Source organism: Physeter macrocephalus, chromosome 2 (genome assembly GCF_002837175.3).
Source record: "Physeter macrocephalus isolate SW-GA chromosome 2, ASM283717v5, whole genome shotgun sequence".
NCBI lineage: Eukaryota > Metazoa > Chordata > Mammalia > Artiodactyla > Physeteridae > Physeter > Physeter macrocephalus.
The window spans coordinates 75040457-75061104 of NC_041215.1; the positions used below are offsets into that span (position 1 = coordinate 75040457).

General features: G+C 39.9%; 1 protein-coding gene across 1 annotated transcript in view; it reads right to left on the reverse strand.

Moving 5' to 3' along the window:
- The window catches only part of LRP2 (LDL receptor related protein 2), a 168731-nt gene that overhangs the window by 91097 nt on the left and 56986 nt on the right, over positions 1-20648 (reverse strand). The window contains exons 16-24 of the mRNA XM_007110946.2: positions 19529-19732; positions 12694-12886; positions 9995-10120; positions 9177-9307; positions 5166-5303; positions 4320-4601; positions 3044-3286; positions 1809-1928; positions 1075-1191 (exon numbers count right to left, since the gene is read on the reverse strand). Coding sequence (XP_007111008.2) covers positions 1075-1191; positions 1809-1928; positions 3044-3286; positions 4320-4601; positions 5166-5303; positions 9177-9307; positions 9995-10120; positions 12694-12886; positions 19529-19732 — 1554 coding nt within the window. The remainder of the gene's footprint in view (positions 1-1074; positions 1192-1808; positions 1929-3043; positions 3287-4319; positions 4602-5165; positions 5304-9176; positions 9308-9994; positions 10121-12693; positions 12887-19528; positions 19733-20648) is intronic.

The following is a 20648-nucleotide window of genomic DNA, read 5'->3' on the forward strand; positions in this document are numbered from 1 at the left end:
CGCAGGCCCAGGGGCCACGGCCCACAGCCCCAGCCGCCCCGCGGCACGCGGGAGCCTCCCAGACCGGGGCGCGAACCCGGTTCCCCTGCATCGGCAGGCGGACGCGCAACCACTGCGCCACCAGGGAAGCCCCCTAGGAACTTTTTAAGGCAATAGCAAGTCAGGGGCAATGGCACTTTAACCTCAGATCACCACAGAAGAATTCCATGTTTTCAATGTGAGACAGGAAATTCAGTGATTAAGAATTTCTGGGTGTTGTACACACCTATACAGTATGTAAGCATTTAACTTTTCTTTTTGATCCATAGATTTAAACACTTCTTTTCTGATTAGGGAGGAGAATTGATAGAAACCTACTATTTGTGGTCCAAAATACCATTATTCAAACAAATCACCACCTCACCTCATTTAATATAAAAAGTGGGCAATAACAAATCCTGTCCATTATAGGTCTACAGCTTGTGGAGGTTATAGGTCCAACAGATTTATAGTCCGTGAAGTCCTCCTTGAATCCTCTGAAAAAATTTCTTTTCTCTGAACCTTCATAAAATCTTATCTGTATCGTTTCTATAAGGCCCTTGTAACTATCTACCTTGCTTTGTTTCTTACTTTCTATAATATCTCTTACCAGACTCTCAGGACAAAGACCATATGTAACATGTGAGCAGATACTAAACAAATGATTTGCTTGATTTAACCTCCCTATTGAGATTTAAAAGAAACCATTAAAATATCTTTATAAATAGTAAACCTCAAAAATTTGAAACCCACTAATTTGGTATGCCCTAGGAAAAATTAATAGTGAGAACAAAAATATCTGAGAAATATTTAACCTACTCAAGAGACAATTTGAAAGTGCCCATTTACAACCACTCGATTCACAAATTATAAGTCGCTTTTTGGTAATGTCAAGTCGATTTTATTATATGTTCAATACTGTGTTCCTTTGACAATGCTTTGTAATTTAGGCTGCCTTCCCTCTAGTTTGTCTAAGAGAAAATCTGTGGTAATATCAATACTGGTAAACATGAAATGACCCCTTCACCTGAAACATGCTAGTTATATGGTACTTACGACAATCTGTCTCATCAGAGTGGTCATTGCAGTCAAAAACACCATCACAGCGATATGTGTTGCTAATACAATTACCATTACTGACACATTTGAATTGAGAAGCAGTGCAATTAATTACTGAAAATGAGAGAGAAAAGTATTAGAAATTAAGCCAAGGAGCAAACAACTAAACATTGATTTTTCTAAACATCATGAATGAAAATAAAGCATTATTTACAATAGCCAAGATATGTAAGCAACCTAAGTGCCCATCAACAGATGAATGGATAAAAAAGATGTGGTATATATATACAATGGAGTACTACTCAGTCATAAAAAAGAATGAAATTTTGCCACTTGCAACAACATAGATGGACATGGAGGGTATTATGCTTAATGAAATAAGTCAGAGAAAGACAAATACTGTATAATATCACTTACATGTGGAATCTAAAAATTAAAACAAACTAGTGAAAGTAACCAAAAAGAAACAGACTCACAGATATAGAGAACAAACTAGTGGTTAACGATCGGCAGAAAGAAGGGGGAAGGGCAAGATAGGGATAAGCTACAGGAATATATTATACAACAAAGGAATATAGCCAATATTTTATAATTATAAATGGAGTTAACCTTTAAAAATTGTGAATCAGTATGTTATACACCTGAAACATATAATATTATAAATCAACTATACTTCAATGGATTGATTAATTAATTAATTTAAAAATTTTAAAATAAAACAATGTACTTACTACAAGCACTCTCATCAGACCCATCAGCACAGTCGTTGATCCCATCACAGACAAAAGATAGGTCAATACATCGATGATTGGGGCAATGAAACTGACTAGGTGAGCATGTCTCTGTTTGATCTAATGTCATCCAAAAACAAAACCAAGTAACAGTTTATTTCTTGTTCAGTGTGTACCAGAGCCAAACTGTAAAACGCTAAGGAAATACATAAGTTATCTCAGTTGTATGTGTGCTCAGAATTCCTTCAAGTCAGCCAGATTGCCAGAGTCAGCCCATCCAGAGCCCAGCTAGGACACTTTTTGGGAAGAGGAACAAAAATATTACAGGGCAGAGTCAGAAACTGTGATTACACCTTGAAAAGCAGACCACACTTAGAAAGTAAGCATCATGGCCTTGGACTGGCCTACACCTCCTGACTGTTATGAAGTCCAAGACTCTGCACCAAAGCTAAGCAATGGAGCCCAGCAAGGCAACATGGTCCGCATGACCACAATGCCTAGTAGCAACAGTGTAGAGACAGATCATGAAAACTGGATTTAATCCAAAATCTAAGCAGAACGATCCTCAAAACCAGGGTCCTAGCTGGCTGAAGAGACACAGCCTTAGAGTCAGATGCGCTGCCTCCCCCTACCCGAAACATGAAGTCATAGTAAATATAGTCTCACAGAATGTGAAAGCTGGAGGGGATCTTAAAGCTCATCTAGTCCTGAGAAAAAGCAAATTGCCTAATCATGCAACCAAGACAGAATTTAGTCCAGGGAACTTTGCTCCATCTTAAACTATGACTGCTGATATGAAAACAAACGACAACCTAGAGGAAATCAGAACTCGCAAGATGAAAAGCAGGTGGGTAAGATTAATGAAATTTAAATGTCCTGTGCCTCTTTATTGTGTTGCCTTTTTGCCTGTATAAATGAAAAGGGAAATCAATAGCCAAATGTCTGGATGTGTTTATATGATTTAGAAAGAAAAATTGTTATTTGAGGGATTTTATTTTCCAGTTGCTATCTGGGTGTTAGACATCCTTGTTTTGCTTGCATAGAAAATATTTAGGAAGACTTCCCATGTCTTTGCTCCTATAGCCTATTAATACAGGGATTGACAGATGAAGATAAGTAGCTAAGATACAACGAAAATTATGTAAGCCTTCAAGGAAAGTGCACAAGGCCTACTACTGACTGTTCAAATCTATTCACTAGGCTGACCAATCAAGAGAAATCAGTTCAAAACTTACCACATGACTTTTCATCAGATCCATCCCCGCAGTCATTATCTGTGTCACAGACCCAGCTCTTTGGGATACACAAGTTATTATCACAGGTGAAGAAGTCTGCACGACAGGAAGTGGGTGCTCGGGTGGGGCAGTTCTGCTCATCACTGCCATCCACACAGTCATTTTGTTTGTCACAGCGCCAGTATGAGGGAATGCACTGTCCTCCGTGGCCACATGCAAATGCTGAAGGTGCACAGGAGGTATCTACAACAGAAACGAATTGGTCATAAAGACATCTGTTTTTACAGCCTTTTAAATGAGATCTTACCTTGTAAAGGCCCATTTCTTCTCCTTTTTCAATGGGAGCGCTATACAAAATGTGCAAGTTTATTCAGCAACTATCATATGCCAGGCACTTTTCTAAGTGTTTACATATTTTTTTTCTCTCTTAATCCTCACAAGAATACTGTCAGGTACATATAATTATCTGCATTTTATAGATGAGGAAATTGAGGCTTTGAGAGCTTAGGAATCTGCCCAAGACCAAAGCTCTAGCTGGTGTGACTCTAAGGCCCATCCTTTACTTCTAAGCTATGCTTCCTCTGATCACATGGGTCATTGGAAATTGATAAAACATTCATGTAAAATCTGCACTTTCAAAAACAAAAAGATATACACAAAATAAAACTTTAGAAATTTCAAAAAGGTACAAATGAGCACTTTCATTTTCAAATGTCACTTTTCTTTCTATTAATGTTTCCTTGATAGAAATTTCTGAGATTTCAACTGTCCTCTGTCTTTTTGTCTTCTGCAATAGCATTTATTATAAATTGGATTACCATCAAAAGAAGAATGTAAAGGTTAAAACCACCATTTCACCCATAATTCATTTTACACCAACAGGAGGAAAAAGGAATATAGCACGTGAGATTTTCAAAAGCTATTATTGCAAGCACCTATTCTGTGATATTATCCTCTCCAATACTAAAGATTAGATCCAGTTTCTTTTGTTGACTTTTTGAGGAGTATGCCAAGATGCAATGACTCTGCATTGATCCAAACAGCCAATGTCAGAAAGAACTTTTGTTGAAGATAGCCCAAATCAATGCTAGAAATTATCTGCAACATTATCTATGAATGATATTTATCGCCTAGCTTCCTAAAAGCCTTTGGAGTACATATGAACAATCCGAAAGGAATATTCTTTCTTAGAGAGATAACCCAAACCCTTTTTTTTTAAGGCCCCTCTCTCTGTTCTATTCATCCTAGGAAGTATTGCTAGTGTATAGCTACTTACTAAATGTGCCACATTGAACCTCATCACTATTATCATGACAGTCATCAATTCCATCACAGCGGTAGTGAATGGGCACACATTTGCCATTGTTACAGGGGAAGGAAAAGGCACCACACTGCTCCAACGGTGGCTCGCGGGATGGGTCTTCCACGCATGTCAAACGATCGGAAGTCAGACTCATTCCATAGGGGCAACCACACACCCGCTGGAAATTTGGCACCGGGAAGCAGAAGTGGCTGCAGTCACCGTTCGGATTGGTGGGTCGGTTACAGGCGTTAGACCCTGAAAAAGCAATGCCCCTAAGATAAGTGAGTCAAGCACATTTCCTTTAGGTTGATCACAGGTTTAGTTGTCAGACCCAATATTAAAAACTCGATTCCTCTTGGAAATCAACGTGCCAAATAGCACATTCAATTTAAATACAGAAAAGTGCTGAAACGTGTTTTTCTCAAACACAGTTTTAAAGTTGGCCGGGGGCTTCCCTGGTGGCGCAGTGGTTGAGAGTCCGCCTGCCGATGCAGGGGACACGGGTTCGTGCCCCGGTCCGGGAAGATCCCACATGCTGCAGAGCGGCTGGGCCCGTGAGCCATGGCCGCTGAGCCTGCGCGTCCGGAGCCTGAGCTCCGCAACGGGAGAGGCCACGACAACGAGAGGCCCGCGTACCGCAAAAATAAATAAATAAAGTTGGCCGGGTCGAACAGAAATTCTAAATCTTACACTTTAAAACTATCTGAGTGACAGGAAGATAAAATTAGCAGGAGTTATATTAAATAATAAGTACTTAAAGAGAAAAGGAGCCACCATATTAAACACATCCCTATGAAAGAAGCTGGCCACATCACTCACCGGTCTGGATTCTGGTATCATATAGCTTCACATGCATTACAATACCAACGCCACTTCGGAGAACCACCAGTTGTCCACCATCTGTTTTCCTGACTCGAACAATACCACGCAGTCTCCAGTCAGTAAAATACACGTAGTCTAAGAAGGAACACGGTGATTAGTATTTTCGCCACAGCTCATTTACAAATCACTTGGGAAACTGCAATATGTTTGTAATGCTTCTTCCAAATGTGGGAAGCTTCTTCCATAATTATCTGTAATATGTTTCTGTAATCATTTTCCATGACTTGTTAGTCTCTAGAAATGACTCTTTAGAAGCCTATATATATATATTCTTTTTTGTTTTTTAAAGAAAACATTTATTTATTGACTTTTGAGCTTCTGAAGCTAAGGACCTTGAATAAAACAAGAGCTGTAAGAATACTTCCTGATACAAATTTTTCCTGCACCAGTAGAGGTGAAAATTCTATGATTTGGAGAGAAAGGGAAGAGCTCTAGAGGAGTGTAATATAAACAGTGAAACTCAGGGAATAAAAACAATAGGAGTTGCTGGTATGGATCTCTGAGAGAGACCTTACCTCTTAAAAGCCTATATTTTTTTATTTTTTTATTTTTGGCTGTGTTGGGTCTTTGCTGCTGTGCGCGGGCTTTCTCTAGCTGCGGCCAGCAGGGGCTATTCTTCGTTACGGTGTGTGGGCTTCTCATTGCGGTGGCTTCTCTTGTTGCGGAGAATGGGCTCTACGCACAAGGCTTCAGTAGTTGTGGCGCGTGGGCTTCAGTAGTTGTGGCTCCCGGGCTCAGTCATTGTGGCTCACTCGCTCTAGAGTGCAGGCTCAGTAGCTGTGGCTCACGGGCTTAGTTGCTCCACGGCATATGGGATCCTCCCGGACAAGGGCTCGAACCCACGTCCCCTGCATTGGCAGGCGTATTCTTAACCACTGCACCACCAGGGATGTCCCAGAAGCCTATATTTTTTATAATACTAGAGTTCAGGTTCAGGCAAGAATGTATGGAATATTGTGATGGTATTTAATAGCAATTGGGCTTAGATTGCCATGGGTAAAATTTTTGTTTAAATCTCAGGATTCTTTTATAGAGCATTAGCTGATGCCTCAAAAGACTGAGTTCTTATCCCAGCTAAAGCAGTAACCTGCTGAGTGATTTTAGGCAAATACTTTACCGTGGGGGGGCTCATTTTTCTACTAAAATTAAGGAAATGGACTAAATCATCTCTAAGCTCTCTTCCAGGTCAAACATTTTATATCCCATGTTTTAATGAGAACATTTTTTTAAAAACTTTGACCCTCAAGTTTCATAACAAACTGTTGAGAAGGAAAAGTAGAGACCTAGTCCAAGAAGGAAATGTCAGTGTATGTTTAGGGATCAATAACAATTACCCACAGAAGTGTTCTTACACCTAAAGCACACTGAGTAATGCTCCATGAAGCTGAAAATAGAAGATAGAGGCAATACAAGATTCTAAAACTCAAAAATTTGATCATGTTCATTTTACCTTAGATACTGAAACAGAGAAATAAACATATATATTTCAACAGAGTGTTCAAAGAAAAAACTGAATCAAAGTGGATCTTCTCTTTAACAATAACCTAACTAACTAAAACTGCCAACTAACCAGAAAATGACTAAGATGTCACAAATTTTATCATTAAACCAGTTTTCCTTATCTATGGTCTAATCAATGACTAATCAGTTATCTGACTCACTAAATCTTATCTAGACTGACCGGCCATGTCAGGTCCATCACCCAGGAAGGCATCTTACTATATTTAAAAATATAACGTGTTCAATAAACCTGTAGGTCCTGTGTGGTGCGCAGTCAAGGAGATCTAGCCTTTCATTAAAAAGACACATAATTTCCATGGCATTGTGTAATAAAAAAAACTTTCTATAAGAAATTCACAGGGCTTCCCTGGTGGCGCAGTGGTTGAGAATCTGCCTGCTAATGCAGGAGACACGGGTTCGAGCCCTGGTCTGGGGGGATCCCACATGCCGCAGGGCAACTAGGCCTGTGAGCCACAACTACTGAACCTGCGCGTCTGGAGCCTGTGCTCTGCAACAAGAGAGGCCGCGATAGTGAGAGGCCCGTGCACCGTAATGAAGAGTGGCCCCCGCCTGCCACAACTAGAGAAAACCCTCGCACAGAAATGAAGACCCAGGGCTTCCCTGGTGACACAGCAAAAATAAATTAATTAATTAATAAACTCCTACCTCCAACATCTTCCTTAAAAAAAAAAAAGAAATTCACAATGAAGGGCAATGTTGAAAAAACACATTATTATTATTATTGATATTATTATTGTAATGTTGTGCTATTCTCATGGGTATGCACTCAAATTTTTTTCATACTGATAAAACCAAAAGGTACTGAAACTTTATTCAATCCCAAAATATCCCAGCAAGGAGCAGAGAAAATTTAACATTCTTATAATGTTCCTATGTGACAACAAACAGGACGTGTCTGACATCATTAGTAGAAAGGGAAAGAATGCACAGGCTGGGGGGGCTGCGTATTTATAACTGACTCATCAAAAATCTCACAAGACCATTTTTAAAATATTTTTAAATACCATGCACGCCTCCACAGATAAACAGACAGCAGGGTGGAATATACAATATATTTACTAGCTATTCATTCCACACTACGGGTGTGTGACAAAGCCTTTGAATTACAGTCAGTGTCTAGTTTTTTTTAAAGCGCTTTGCTAATTATTCAGAGTAGGAAGTTTCAAACAGACACACCACTAGCATATGCATAGGGCCTTTGGTGGATCACAAAATGGCACCTCTCTAACTAGACTAATTATGGTTTATCAAGCAGAACCAGGGTAGATTTTAGTTTCTCCTTGCCCTCTTGGCCTGGCACAAGCTATACAATCATTCACAGAAACCCTGTTTTCAAGACTAAACAAACCACCTGTTTCGTAGTAACAAGCTAGATTCTTATTCCCAGCAACTGAACCCAGGAGAACATGCTTACACTCACAAGAGGGGAGACGGGAGAAAGAAAACAGATACACCGGTGTGATCACTGTTGCTGCGGTTTCCCAGAATTCCGTACTCCCAGCAATCTTAAATTATTTGGAAAGGTTGATGAAAAAACTACATTTAGCTATTCTTCATAAGCCATATGCTAACACTTCTGTATAACAAAGATGACGTCAGCTACCCAGTTGATGAGTATGTGTAATAGTTCTCCCACAAGGATTCTGACAAGGTTCTTGCAAACATCAGAGAACAAAGAAATGCTACAATATGGACATATATACACTACCAAATGTAAAGTAGATAGCTAGTGGGAAGCTGCCGCATAGCACAGGGAGATCACCTCTGTGCTTTGTGACCACCGAGAGGGGTGGGATAGGGAGGGTGGGAGGGAGGGAGACGCAAGAGGGAAGAGATATGGGAACATATGTATATGTATAACTGATTCACTTTGTTGTAAAGGAGAAACCAACACACTATTGTAAAACAGTTATACAGGGAGATGCAAGAGGGAAGAGATATGGGAACATATGTATATGTATAACTGATTCACTTTGTTGTAAAGCAGAAACTAACACACCATTGTAAGGCAATTATACTCCAATAAAGATGTTTAAAAAAATTAAAAATAAAACTTAAAAAAAAAGAAATGCTACAATAATTATTACACACAGCCCTTGCTGTTTTATTCATGAAAATAAAGAAGCAGTAATGTACTATTTCTTTGCATGATATTTACATAACAGAGTTAAACTGTATAATATGTTTAATCTATAAAGTGCTATAACCATATAAGTTGTCAATATTATTATCTAAAAATTTCTCAGAACAAAAAATAAAAGTTAAATATTCAGTCAACTAACCAAATGTTTTATTTATACATAAAAGCAGCATTTCAATTTAAAAAGTGACCACCTTTTCTGGAATTGTGAGATTGCCAAATGAGGATGAGTTTTATACAACTTGTACAGTATAAATAAGACACACTTCTTTTGCTTCAAAACGTACCTTCAAAGACGGTAAGTCCAAACGGATGTGTTATCTGCTGTATACTGGCCAGGACTTTTCTGTCTAACCCATCAAAGGTACTGTGCTCAATCTTATCAAAAAAGGCATCTACCCAGTACAATCGTGAAGAGCTAAAATAATAAAATACTTGGTTATTGGTTATCCAGAAACTAGCAAAGCACACTTTATACTAAGGGCATTCAAAAACAGCACGTTCAGTTGACACATTTATTAAGCAAAGTTGAATAGTTTCATGCTCTCCAGAAAGACAAAACAACTCTTATGAAGTGATTTTCAATTGTCTTAGAAAACTTGAAATGTTGTTATCTTCAAGATAGGAATTTTAGTTTTCTGCTTATTAAATCCACAAGTTAGGAAAAAAATTCGTAGTAACTGATGTTTAAAAGGTTAAACACGTTTCTTCCTTTTTCCTCTCCTATAAACTGCTTTTGCATGTGATGTCTGTAAGCTTATTTACCCTGTTACTGTTTCCTATATTCCTTGACAGATTAATTTCTTAAAATTTAAATCTCATATTCCAAAAATCCTCCCACAGTGTATATAGGCAAATACACATTTGTTGACACAATTTCCTATCCTCAAGATGCCCCCTGTAAAAATTGCACATGACCTGTACTTCATCAAATCCCTGTTCTACTTCTAGTGGGGTTTGGGTCTTGCCCTATTCTGCTTCCTCTAGCACTTTCCTCAGAATATTCATTACTACATATGTTTTCATCCCAGCAGAAGCTGGCCAACTATGTATATGTCTTCCATAGTAAGTGGGAACTCAGCAATTTGGGATGATTCCTACTTACCTCCAATCAATGGCCAACCCGTTGGGCCACCCAAGAGTAGTGTTTACTATAGGCAAAAGGTTAGATCCATCACTCCATGCTCTCAGAATTTTAGCGGGACGGTACCAATCAGTGAAGAATATATACCTAGAAAAGGAGGTAATAAATCAAAGATGTTTACACTGGGACAAGCTACATGACTTAGAGAGATTTAGCACAAACATAGATCCTCCAGAGACTTGCTGCAAATTAATTTCATTTTCTGTATGCTATTGGGTTTATATAGAAAACTATGTCGAAAATACAAATGGTATTAAAATGGGCATCCAAAGCAGAGAACCACTGTGCTAGACTTCAGGACCTAAAACTATCGTCACCAACTAGATTCTTTAAAAAGACACAGTTCAGGTTACATTTTAAATACTTCATGTTCTTGAAATAAAATAAACTATGAGCAAGAAAACAGATTTTAATCTCTCACTTTCTTTCTGGATTAAACATCCGGATCCACTAGATCACTCTTTAGTCATCTTTCACAAGGAATTAAATTTGCAGGAAAGCATTTCATCCCTGATGAAAAATGCATTCAAATAAACGTAACTCTTAAACGATCTTACCCAAGAGGTCTCTTTTTATCCCGAGGAGTGGCAAAAAGATAAGTGTAGGGAAAAAACCTTTTCTCTTTCATATGAGCCTTAAAAACTAAAATTAGTCTTTCCAAAAGGTAACTTTCTGAAACGGGACTTCATATTGTTTTAAATTAAGGACTGGGACTTCCCTGGTGGCACAGTGGTTAAGAATCCGCCTGCCAATGCAGGGGACACGGGTTTGAGCCTTAGTCTGGGAAGATCCCTCATGCCGCGGAGCAACTAAGCCTGTGTGCCACAACTACTGAGTCTGTGCTCTATAGCCCACAAGCCACAACTACTGAGACCGCATGGCACAATTACTGAAGCCCGCGCGCCTACAGCCCGTGATCTGCAACAAGACAAGCAACTGCAATGAGAAGCCCGCGCACTGCAATGAGGAGCAGCCCCCTCTCGCCACAACTAGAGAAAGCCCACACGCAGCAACAAAGACCCAACACAGCCAAAAATAAAAATAAATACATTTATTTAAAAAAAAATATGAAGGATACATCAGGAAAGGAATTTAACGCCTTTTCAAAACCCAACGCCAAAGATTTAGCTTAAGATAAATTCACTAGAAAATCAACTGTTTAACTCTCTATTGGGCAATAAAATTTCTTATCAATAACATCATCAGTTTTAAAATATATTAGATACACAGGCTTTGCAGTCAGACAGGCCTGGAATTTGAATACTAACTATTGCTTAATAGCTGTGGGTCTTTGAGCAAGTTACTTTATCTCTCTGACCCTCAGATTCTTTTTATTTTTATTTTTTTATAAATTTATTTATTTATTTTTGGCTGTGTTGGGTCTTCGTTTCTGTGCGAGGGCTTTCTCCAGTTGCGGCGAGAGGGGGCCACTCTTCATCGCGGTGCGCGGGCCTCTCACTGTCGCAGCCTCTCGTTGTGGAGCACAGGCTCCAGACGTGCAGGCTCAGTAGTTGTGGCTCACGGGCCCAGTTGCTCCGTGGCACATGGTATCCTCCCAGACCAGGGTTCGAACCCGTGTCCCCTGCATTAGCAGGTGGATTCTCAACCACTGCGCCACCAGGGAAGCCCCTCTGATACCAACTTGCTGATTGTATTACAACTTCTGTACCCTTCCCTCTCCTTCCTCCTTTTCTCCCTATTCTCTTCCCTCTCCTCTTTTTTTTTTTTTTTTTTTTTTTTTTTTTTTTTTTTTTTTGTGGTATGCGGGCCTCCCTCGGCTGCGGCCTCTCCCGTTGCGGAGCACAGGCTCCGGACGCGCAGGCTCAGCGGCCACGGCTCACGGGCCCAGCCGCTCCGCGGCATGTGGGATCCTCCCAGACCGGGGCGCGAACCCGGTTCCCCTGCATCGGCAGGCGGACGCGCAACCACTGCGCCACCAGGGAAGCCCCCCTCAGATTCTTTATCTGCAAAACAGGTCTTGTATATACCTCACTCACAAACCAGCTTTTGGATTAGATGAGATTATGTACTATGTAAAGTGTTTGCTATGTACCCTCAATCAGGCTTTAGTGAATTACCACTCATCTTTTTTTCTTTAACTACTCTATTAAAATACAATTGCCTATCTCAGATTTTATGTTAGCTATCAAGCGTATTTAAATAAGAAAGGTAAGAACAAAAAGGCATGCGTGAAATGCTCTGTCTCTTCTTGTCTGACTCCACCAATAATGCAATGGTTAAACATGAAACTTTGTGGTCTGAAAGACTTTTTATTCTGAAAACTACTGAATGATTAAGCAAGTTTTGGTAACCTTTATATCAATACAATAAAGCAGGGAAAGAATTTGAGCCTTTTCTGATAATTCTGCTGCATATTCATTCCTTCTCCACAGAATCTCTATCTCATTGTTTGGTCCTCTGCGACTGTGAAAAAAACCACACTCCAGTGAAGACTGGGAAGCCAAAGCTTAGGAGAAAGTTTTTGGAAGGAGATAAAGTGATCACTTCAGCTTATGCTAAAAGGATACAATCTAAGGTGATTTCAATTTACATGGTTCAATCTTGTATTTACTGAATTTGCCAAATACCTATGGCATCACTTTGCAATGACTGTACAAGACATAAGTTTCAAGTTCTTAGGCAAACATGAACACACTTACCCAGCAATAGGATGAACTACGATTGATCGTGGGTTATTTAAATTCTGGACTATTGTGCGCCTCGATTTATCAGCTAGCCTTATGACACTGACACTCCTATAAGAAGCATCTGTCCAATAGAGATTCTTTGAAATCCAGTCAAAACTCACACTTTCAACACTTGGCACTCTGTTAGCTGTGATAACTTCTCTTCCTGTAAATTAAAATATGGACATGGTTTAAAGTAAGCATATTTTACATGATATACATTTTCCTACCACTGCATATTTAAACTTTGTGTGAGAACTAGAGAATATTTCAGTAATGTGGAATTCTTTTAAAAAATAAAGCAACGGTAAACTGCAAAGCAACACATGAGATAAACCTAGAATCTATCCATCTCCAAAAGTTTGGATCGCAAAGAATAGATATGACTCTGATAAATATAACCTGGAGTGGTATGGCCTGGATTTACTCCCTTGTTCAACCTTCCAGAAAAAATTTCTCAGTACAGAACATCTGAAGAAGAGATACCTGAGTTCACATGCTCACAACCACCACCCACAGACAGCGCTGAGAAGCTGACACTGCCAGGTACGACTGGGGGTATCTATGAGGTTTTCCCGCCCAACTTTCTCATCAGCAGTCTTTCATAGCCACAAAGTTGCCAAGTTTAGAAAAGACCAGCAACCAGAAAGGAAATCAGAACTGGGTACAAGGAGAAAAAAGACCACTTTCTTCTTTGTGAATTTTTTATGCCTTTTCCCCTCCTTCTCCTTTTTTTACTAAAGGAAATGTGAATCACAGGAAACTCTGCTCAACCTAAATGTAACAACCTAAATGAGAAAATGTATAACTGAATCCCTTTGCTGTACAACTGAAACTATCACAACAAAATATTCTTTAAAAAAAAAAGTGAATCAGAGTAAACAATCACATCTCTTTCTTTTGAAGGAAGAAAAACAATCCTGGTGCTTTTTCCATTCATTTATCCAGCAAATTGTAAAAAGAAAGTCCTCTGTGTGCTAGACACCATATTAGACATTGAGGAAACATGATATTGCTAACAGTATTAATAATAGTAGCTTATACTGAGCAACCTACTATGAGCCTGGAACTGGCCCAAGTACTTTACATGAATTCATCCATCCACAACAGCTCAACAGTAGGAATTATTATTATCCCTATTTTGCACATGAGGAAACTGAGTCATAGAAAAGTGAAGCATTTTGAAAGAAATGTGGACACTGTCTTCAAGGTATCTTCAAGGTAATGAAGTGGGAGAGGTGGGGGGAGGCAATTAGGCCAAGAGGGAAAAAAACAGAAGAGTAACAGGTGCTGTGATGGAGGTATGCACAGGATAGTATGGAAACCAAGGCAAAGTGCAGGTGTTGAGAGGTTTCCCAAAGGAAGTGGTGAATGGGGGGCTGCAGGAAAGCAAAGACGTGGAAGTGGGAGGGAGAGAGACAGGATTCCACACGCTCCAAAACGTGGCTGGAGGTTAATAAGTTAATGGTAGAGGCTAAAAGAAAGGACGAAGTTTGGGTGACCACCAGATTTGGTGGGCGGGGGGGAGGTGGTGCTCTTCCCCTAAGGCAGGGGTCTGGAGAAGTGGAATAAAGGTGAACATTTAGACATACTGGTTTGGAAGTGGTTTGTGGGATATCCAGGTGAGACATCCAAAAGGCAGTTGGCTCTATGGGTCTGAACCCCAGAGAGAGAGTTTGGATGGAGACTTTCATCACCTCCTGTAAGAAGCCTTACCTGACCTTTCCCCTCATTCTCCAGGTGAGGAGGAAAAACATTCAGGAAATGGCCTATCATAAGTCTCCTCACACTGATTTATAACTACTACATAGATGGTAACAAAAGAAACGGAAGGTGCAAAATTATGCAGAAGAAAATGCAGAATAAGAAAAGAAGACCGGACTTCGCTGGTAGCACAGTGGTTAAGGATCTGCCTGCGAAGGCAGGGGACACGGGTTCGAGCCCTGGTCCGGGAAGATCCCACATGCCGCGGAGCAGCTAAGCCCGTGCGCCACAACTACTGAGCCTGCGCTCTAGAGCCCATGAGCCACAACTACTGAAGCCTGCCCGCCTAGAGCCCGTGCTCCACAGCAAAGACAAGCCACCACAATGAGAAGCCCGTGCACCACAACGAAGAGTAGCCCCTGCTCACCGCAACTAGAGAAAGCCTGCGCACAGCAACAAAGACCCAACGCAGCTAAAAATAAATACACAAATTAAAAATTAAAAATTAAAAAAAATTTAAAAAATAAAAAGAGGACCATTGTTGAACACTAGAGATCACAGTTGTGTATAGGACAGGCAAAGAAGAAAAGACGTGTAAGGAACACTGGAAAGAATGGGCAAGAAATAGAAGGAAATTCACGAGTGTGTTGTCAAGGGGGAAAAAAGCATTTTAAAGAAGACGACTAAGGCGCCAAAGATAAGGATAAAGTTTATAACAAAGAGACTGGAGGTGACCAGGATAAGGGGTTTCAAGTGACATAGTGTGAAGAGGTGAGAAATGTGGAAGTAGGGCGAGGAAAGTGTAGACCAAACTTTTAAGGTGCTTGTTCATGAACTTGAGGAGAGAGGGCTGCAACTAGAGAGGAATGTGGAGTATAGGGTGGGTTGAAGGTTTTTTAGTATGGGAGAGACTTGAGCATATCTGATGGGGAAAAGTCAGTAGAAAAAGAGAAGTTGAAGGAGAGAAGGGATCATTGATGGAGCAAGTTCCCTGAGGGCTTCATTCAGCCCATCTTGACTTCAATTTGATTTCTGACAATTCAGTTTTTGCATATAAACTCATTGACACTTAACCTTCTCACTCGGAAAAACAGGGCAATGTACAATAATACATCCCTCACCAGAGCACAAGCAGTTTAACCACTAACTATAAGAAACTTGTAAAAGGCAATTTGCTCAGCATGTGGACTTGAAATTGATTTAAAAAAACAAAACAAAACAAAACAAAAAAACCCATGATGAATATTGCAGTTGCCAAAGCAGAAGGAAGCTGACCTGTGGAGGCGTCTACAGGAGACAGCCTGTGTGTGGCTCAGCAGACCTAATTCTAGTCCTCAGAAAAGATGCATTCTGGTTCAAAATAACAGACTGACCACTGTGTTTATCTCCTCTTCCTTCCAAACTCCTTTTAATAATGACAGTGAAAGAACAGCAGAGGAAAGATTTCCACAGGGTTTGGAAGAGAAAGACTTCTCCAAAGTAACTCACTAAGTGAAAGGAGAGACGTGCCAGCAGGGGGGAGCGCCAACACCCACACACACAGAAGCCTCAGCGTGTCTGCACGCAGAAGCACCGGCTCTGAAAAAGGTAGGGGCGGGACGCTAAGGGGCCTAGTTAAAAGGTGGCATCAGGAGCGACTGGACCCAGAGGCTCCTCCTAGACTCTGAGCATGTATGACACTCCTCTCCGTCTACCTCCTCTAACAGGCCAGAGATTTTCTTCTCCGGGGGAACTCAAGCAGAGAGGCTGTGGGCTGAGGACACACTGCACAGTGGAGGGCTGGGATTGGCACAGAACTGAGCACAGGAGGGTTATATACGTGAACACTGAACTGAACGGGCCTCAGCTCCCTGTCTTCTGTACTGCTCCCAAAACAGATACTAGCATCCCCCTCTTACTTCTCACCCCAACAGGGAGAATGGAAGCAGCTACTAAGGAGAAACTGACTATCTCCAGAGAGGATTTTCTGATACTGACATTTGGAAGCTTCCCAACAAAAAGGCTGCCTTATCACCAGCTGATGAGGCCCATTCATACCAACAGCCTTCTGGTCAGTGTTTCATAGCTTTGCTCTTAATATCAAACAAGGCTCAAAGAAATTTGAAGAAAGCTTCCTTCATGAAGGAGAAAGTTGAAACAAACCAAAAGGAAAAAGGAACCCAAAGAAGATGGAAAGAGGAAAATTAATTTTTTAATGTAATTAATATCTTCATAGAATAAGAAAAGATTGAACTTATGAAGCAAGAACAGGCTTTATTTTTAAAAAGGAATAATCAGAGAGCAAGAAGGGGATCTTCAACATTGAAAATATAAGAGAAATTAAATATTCAATGGAAAGGCTAAAACTAAAATGCCAAAAAGTCTCACAGAAAGTAGAACAAAATGATATAGATGAAAACCAGGAAAGAAAAGATAAGAAAAAAATAGATGATTAATCTAACATTCTCGAACAGAAAAAGCAGAGGCAAGAAAATTCCCAGAATAGGAGAGAAATCTCAAGATGAATGGGATAACCAAAAGATTCTAAAAGTTTCCAGAAAGGAACAAAAACAACCTCCCCCAAAAAAGGTCATACACACTGAAATGCTACTCTGGATGGCATAGGACTCTCAACACTGGCTACTAGAAGAGAGTGCAGCAATGTCTTCAAATTTCTGAGGTAAAATTACGTTCATCCTACACCTAGTCAAATGATCAAGTTGGAGGGCAAAATAAAAACACCTTCAGACTCGAAATATGTACCACCAACTCATTCTTCTTAAGAAGCTACTATATAATGTGTTTCAGCAAAATAAGGAAATCAGTCTGGTAAGAGAAACAAGTGGCTTGCCAGAAACAGGAAAACCAGCACAGGGAAGCGGCAGAGGGAAATCGGAAGACAAGAGTTGTGTACCAGATCCAACTGAACAGCAGAGGAGGAAAAAATTATAGATTGTTCACATTTGATAGGTACATAGATACACAGACAAGCATTTGATAGATCTGTTGGAGCATTTGGGGAAAATATAATAGCTACATAGAAAACTAAGCAAATGAAGATGGAGCAATTGTTAACTGCAGGAAAGAAAAAATCAAAATTTGTTCAAGAAATGTCATCATGGAATACTACTTGACTTAGCAGCGAACAAAAATTACAATCTAGCTTTTTAGGGAGAACAGGGGGAGACGGAACTTGGTAGAGGGGAATGTAAGAGCTAATTCCCTATCTATAACAATGAAAATAAATGTCTAATATGCAAATCAAGAAGTAGTACTGCAACAGAGAAGAACAAACCTGACTCCATATTGAATCTATTCCTTTAGCTCTAAACTTTGTGCTCTGTTGCCTGTGCTTAGTCATGCTGGCTGTGCACCTTTTGTAAAGGAACGTTGCCTATGGCCTGAAGTACACAGGAGAGCCCATTCTCAAGGCTCTGATCTTTAAAGGTATAAGACTTTTCCATTCATATAGAGATAAAAAGTGGCAGAACAGAGAATAACATTTGTATTGTTAGTGGTTTATAAGAACACAGTGACCAGATGTACATGGACAGCTGCAAGAACAAAGGATTCCAGCACCAAGAAGTTTGCAACAACCAACCACACCCTCTCCCCTCTTAGCATAAAAGAGGCCTGAATTCTAACTCGGGTAAGATGGTTCTTTGGGACGCTAATCCACCATCTTCTCAGTCTGCTGGCTTTCCAAATAAAGTCGCTATTCCCTGCCCCAACACCTCATCTCTAGATTTACTGGCCTGTCATGCAGCTAGCAGTACAAACTTGGACTCAGTAACAGTATAAGCAAAATATTTAGAAACACAGAGACAAATAACAGAACAAACAGGTAAAAGAATGGTAAGGAATTACCTCTAGCAAGCAGGTCTGAGTTGGCGGCAGGGTGGGGCAGAGCAATAGAGTTTTTCATTGAGAACAGCTACAATAATAGCTAACATTTACTGAATATTTACTATTTTCCAGGCATTATTCTAGATGTTTTACATGTATTAGCCTGAAGTTCTCTCAACAACTTTATGAGCTATGTAGTACTTCTATTATTATTATTATTATTCCTATTTCACAGATTTAGGAAACTGAGGTACAAAGAAAGTAAGTAACTTCCCCAAGATTACATAACTAGGAAATGTGAGGAGCCAGGATTCAAAACTAGGCAGTTTAGCTCCTGAGCTGGCCCCTCTTAGTTGCTATGTTATATTGGCTGCTGATTTGTTTTTCTATTTGTTTTTTTTTTGTGTGTGTGTGTGTGTGTGGTACACGGGCGTCTCACTGTTGTGGCCTCTCCCGTTGCGGAGCACAGGCTCCGGACGCGCAGGCTCAGCGGCCATGGCTCACGGGCCCAGCCACTCCACGGCATGTGGGATCTTCCCGGACCGGGGCACGAACCCGTGTCCCCTGCGTCGGCAGGCGGGCTCTCAACCACTGCGCCACCAGGGAAGCCCATACTGATTTGTTTTTCAAACTTCAGGTTTCCACCCATTAGTGGATTGTAAAATCAAAGTACTGGATCATGCCAACATCCAATAAAGTACCCAACTCGTAAGGTATGACTGACTATAATTTATCTTTCTGTGAGGATTATGAAGATTTTAACAGAATTCCAATCAACTGAAAACTGACAGTAAATCCATATTTACATATAATTCACGTCTTTTAAAAATAAATATTATTATTCCAAGCCCAGCATTTACGTAGTGCAGCATCCCTATAGAGAGGTTATTCCATTGGCTCAGTCTGGCTGTTTGAGTATAGGGAACAGCCTCTAGTTAATTAACCCATTAACAGCTTTCATACATTTGACACTCCTATTATGGAGTGTCCATATGTTAATATTTGTCAATATTGATATTCTTAATTGTCCAATTACAACAATATTTGTTTTAAAATGTACTCTCATTTGTAACTTATTTTGAAAATAAAGGAAGTGTTCACTTAAACTTAATTCAAAAGAAAAGCAATAGATTTCTTTTCCCAATCTAAAAGTATTTAGCAAGCTTAGTAAAAGACCGTGCTTAAGAAGTGAATGCAAAGTTTTAATGAAAAAATTATTACTATTATTATTGAAGACAGACAAAATATGCAAAAAAATACCCTTTAAACCCATTCTCACCTGTGCCATCGATCTTTTGTTTACAAATCATGTCTTTTGTTGTATCTGAAAAAAAGATAGCCTTCTCCTGGGCATCAAAATCAATCCCAACAAAGACGGAAGCACCTCCTGTCACTGGAAGGATGACATCTGCCTGGTGAGAGAGGGTGAGCGGGATGCCACGAACGGCCACATCAGATGAGAAGAACAGAAATCGCTCAGCAGCTGTAGAAAGAGGGACATACACAGTCAGCCACAGCATAGCTCTTGCCTTCTCCCAATTCCAGAGAAATTACTTATACACCCATAAAACACATGTTATAATTCTGAAATGTCATTCTGAAATAAACATAAAAAAAATAAATCTGTAGAAAACATAGCTGGAAATAATGGAAAGAAGGGAAGAAAAAAATACTGTGAAAGCAAAACAATCTTGAATTGAAGTATTACAACCTTACTTCTCCCTGAGAAATTTATCCTTAAGATTTATTTATATAAAACATGGTGTCCCAGCAAGATCCTTTTTGACCCACCTCCTAGAGAAATGGAAATAAAAACAAAAATAAATAAATAGGACCTAATGAAACTTAAAAGCTTTTGCACAGCAAAGGAAACCATAAACAAGACGAAAAGACAACCCTCAGGATAGGAAAAAATATTTGCAAACGAATCAACTGACAAAGGATTAATCTCCAAAATATACAAGCAGCTCATGCAGCTCAATATCAAAAAAATAAACAACCCAACCAAAAATGGGCAGAAGACCTAAATAGACACTTCTCCAAAAAAGATATACAGATTGCCAACAAACACATGAAAGGTTGCTCAACATCATTAATCATTAGAGAAATGCAAATCAAAACTACAGTGAGATATCATCTCACACCAGTCAGAATGAAGTGAGAGAGTGGCATGGACATATATACACTACCAAACGTAGGGTGGATAGCTAGTGGGAAGCAGCCGCATGGCACAGGGAGATCAGCTAGGTGGTTTGTGACCACCTAGAGGGGTGGGATAGGGAGGGTGGGAGAGAGGGAGACACAAGAGGAAAGAGATATGGGAACATATCTATATGTATAACTGATTCACTGTTGTAAAGCAGAAACTAACACACCATTGTAAAACAGTTATACTCCAA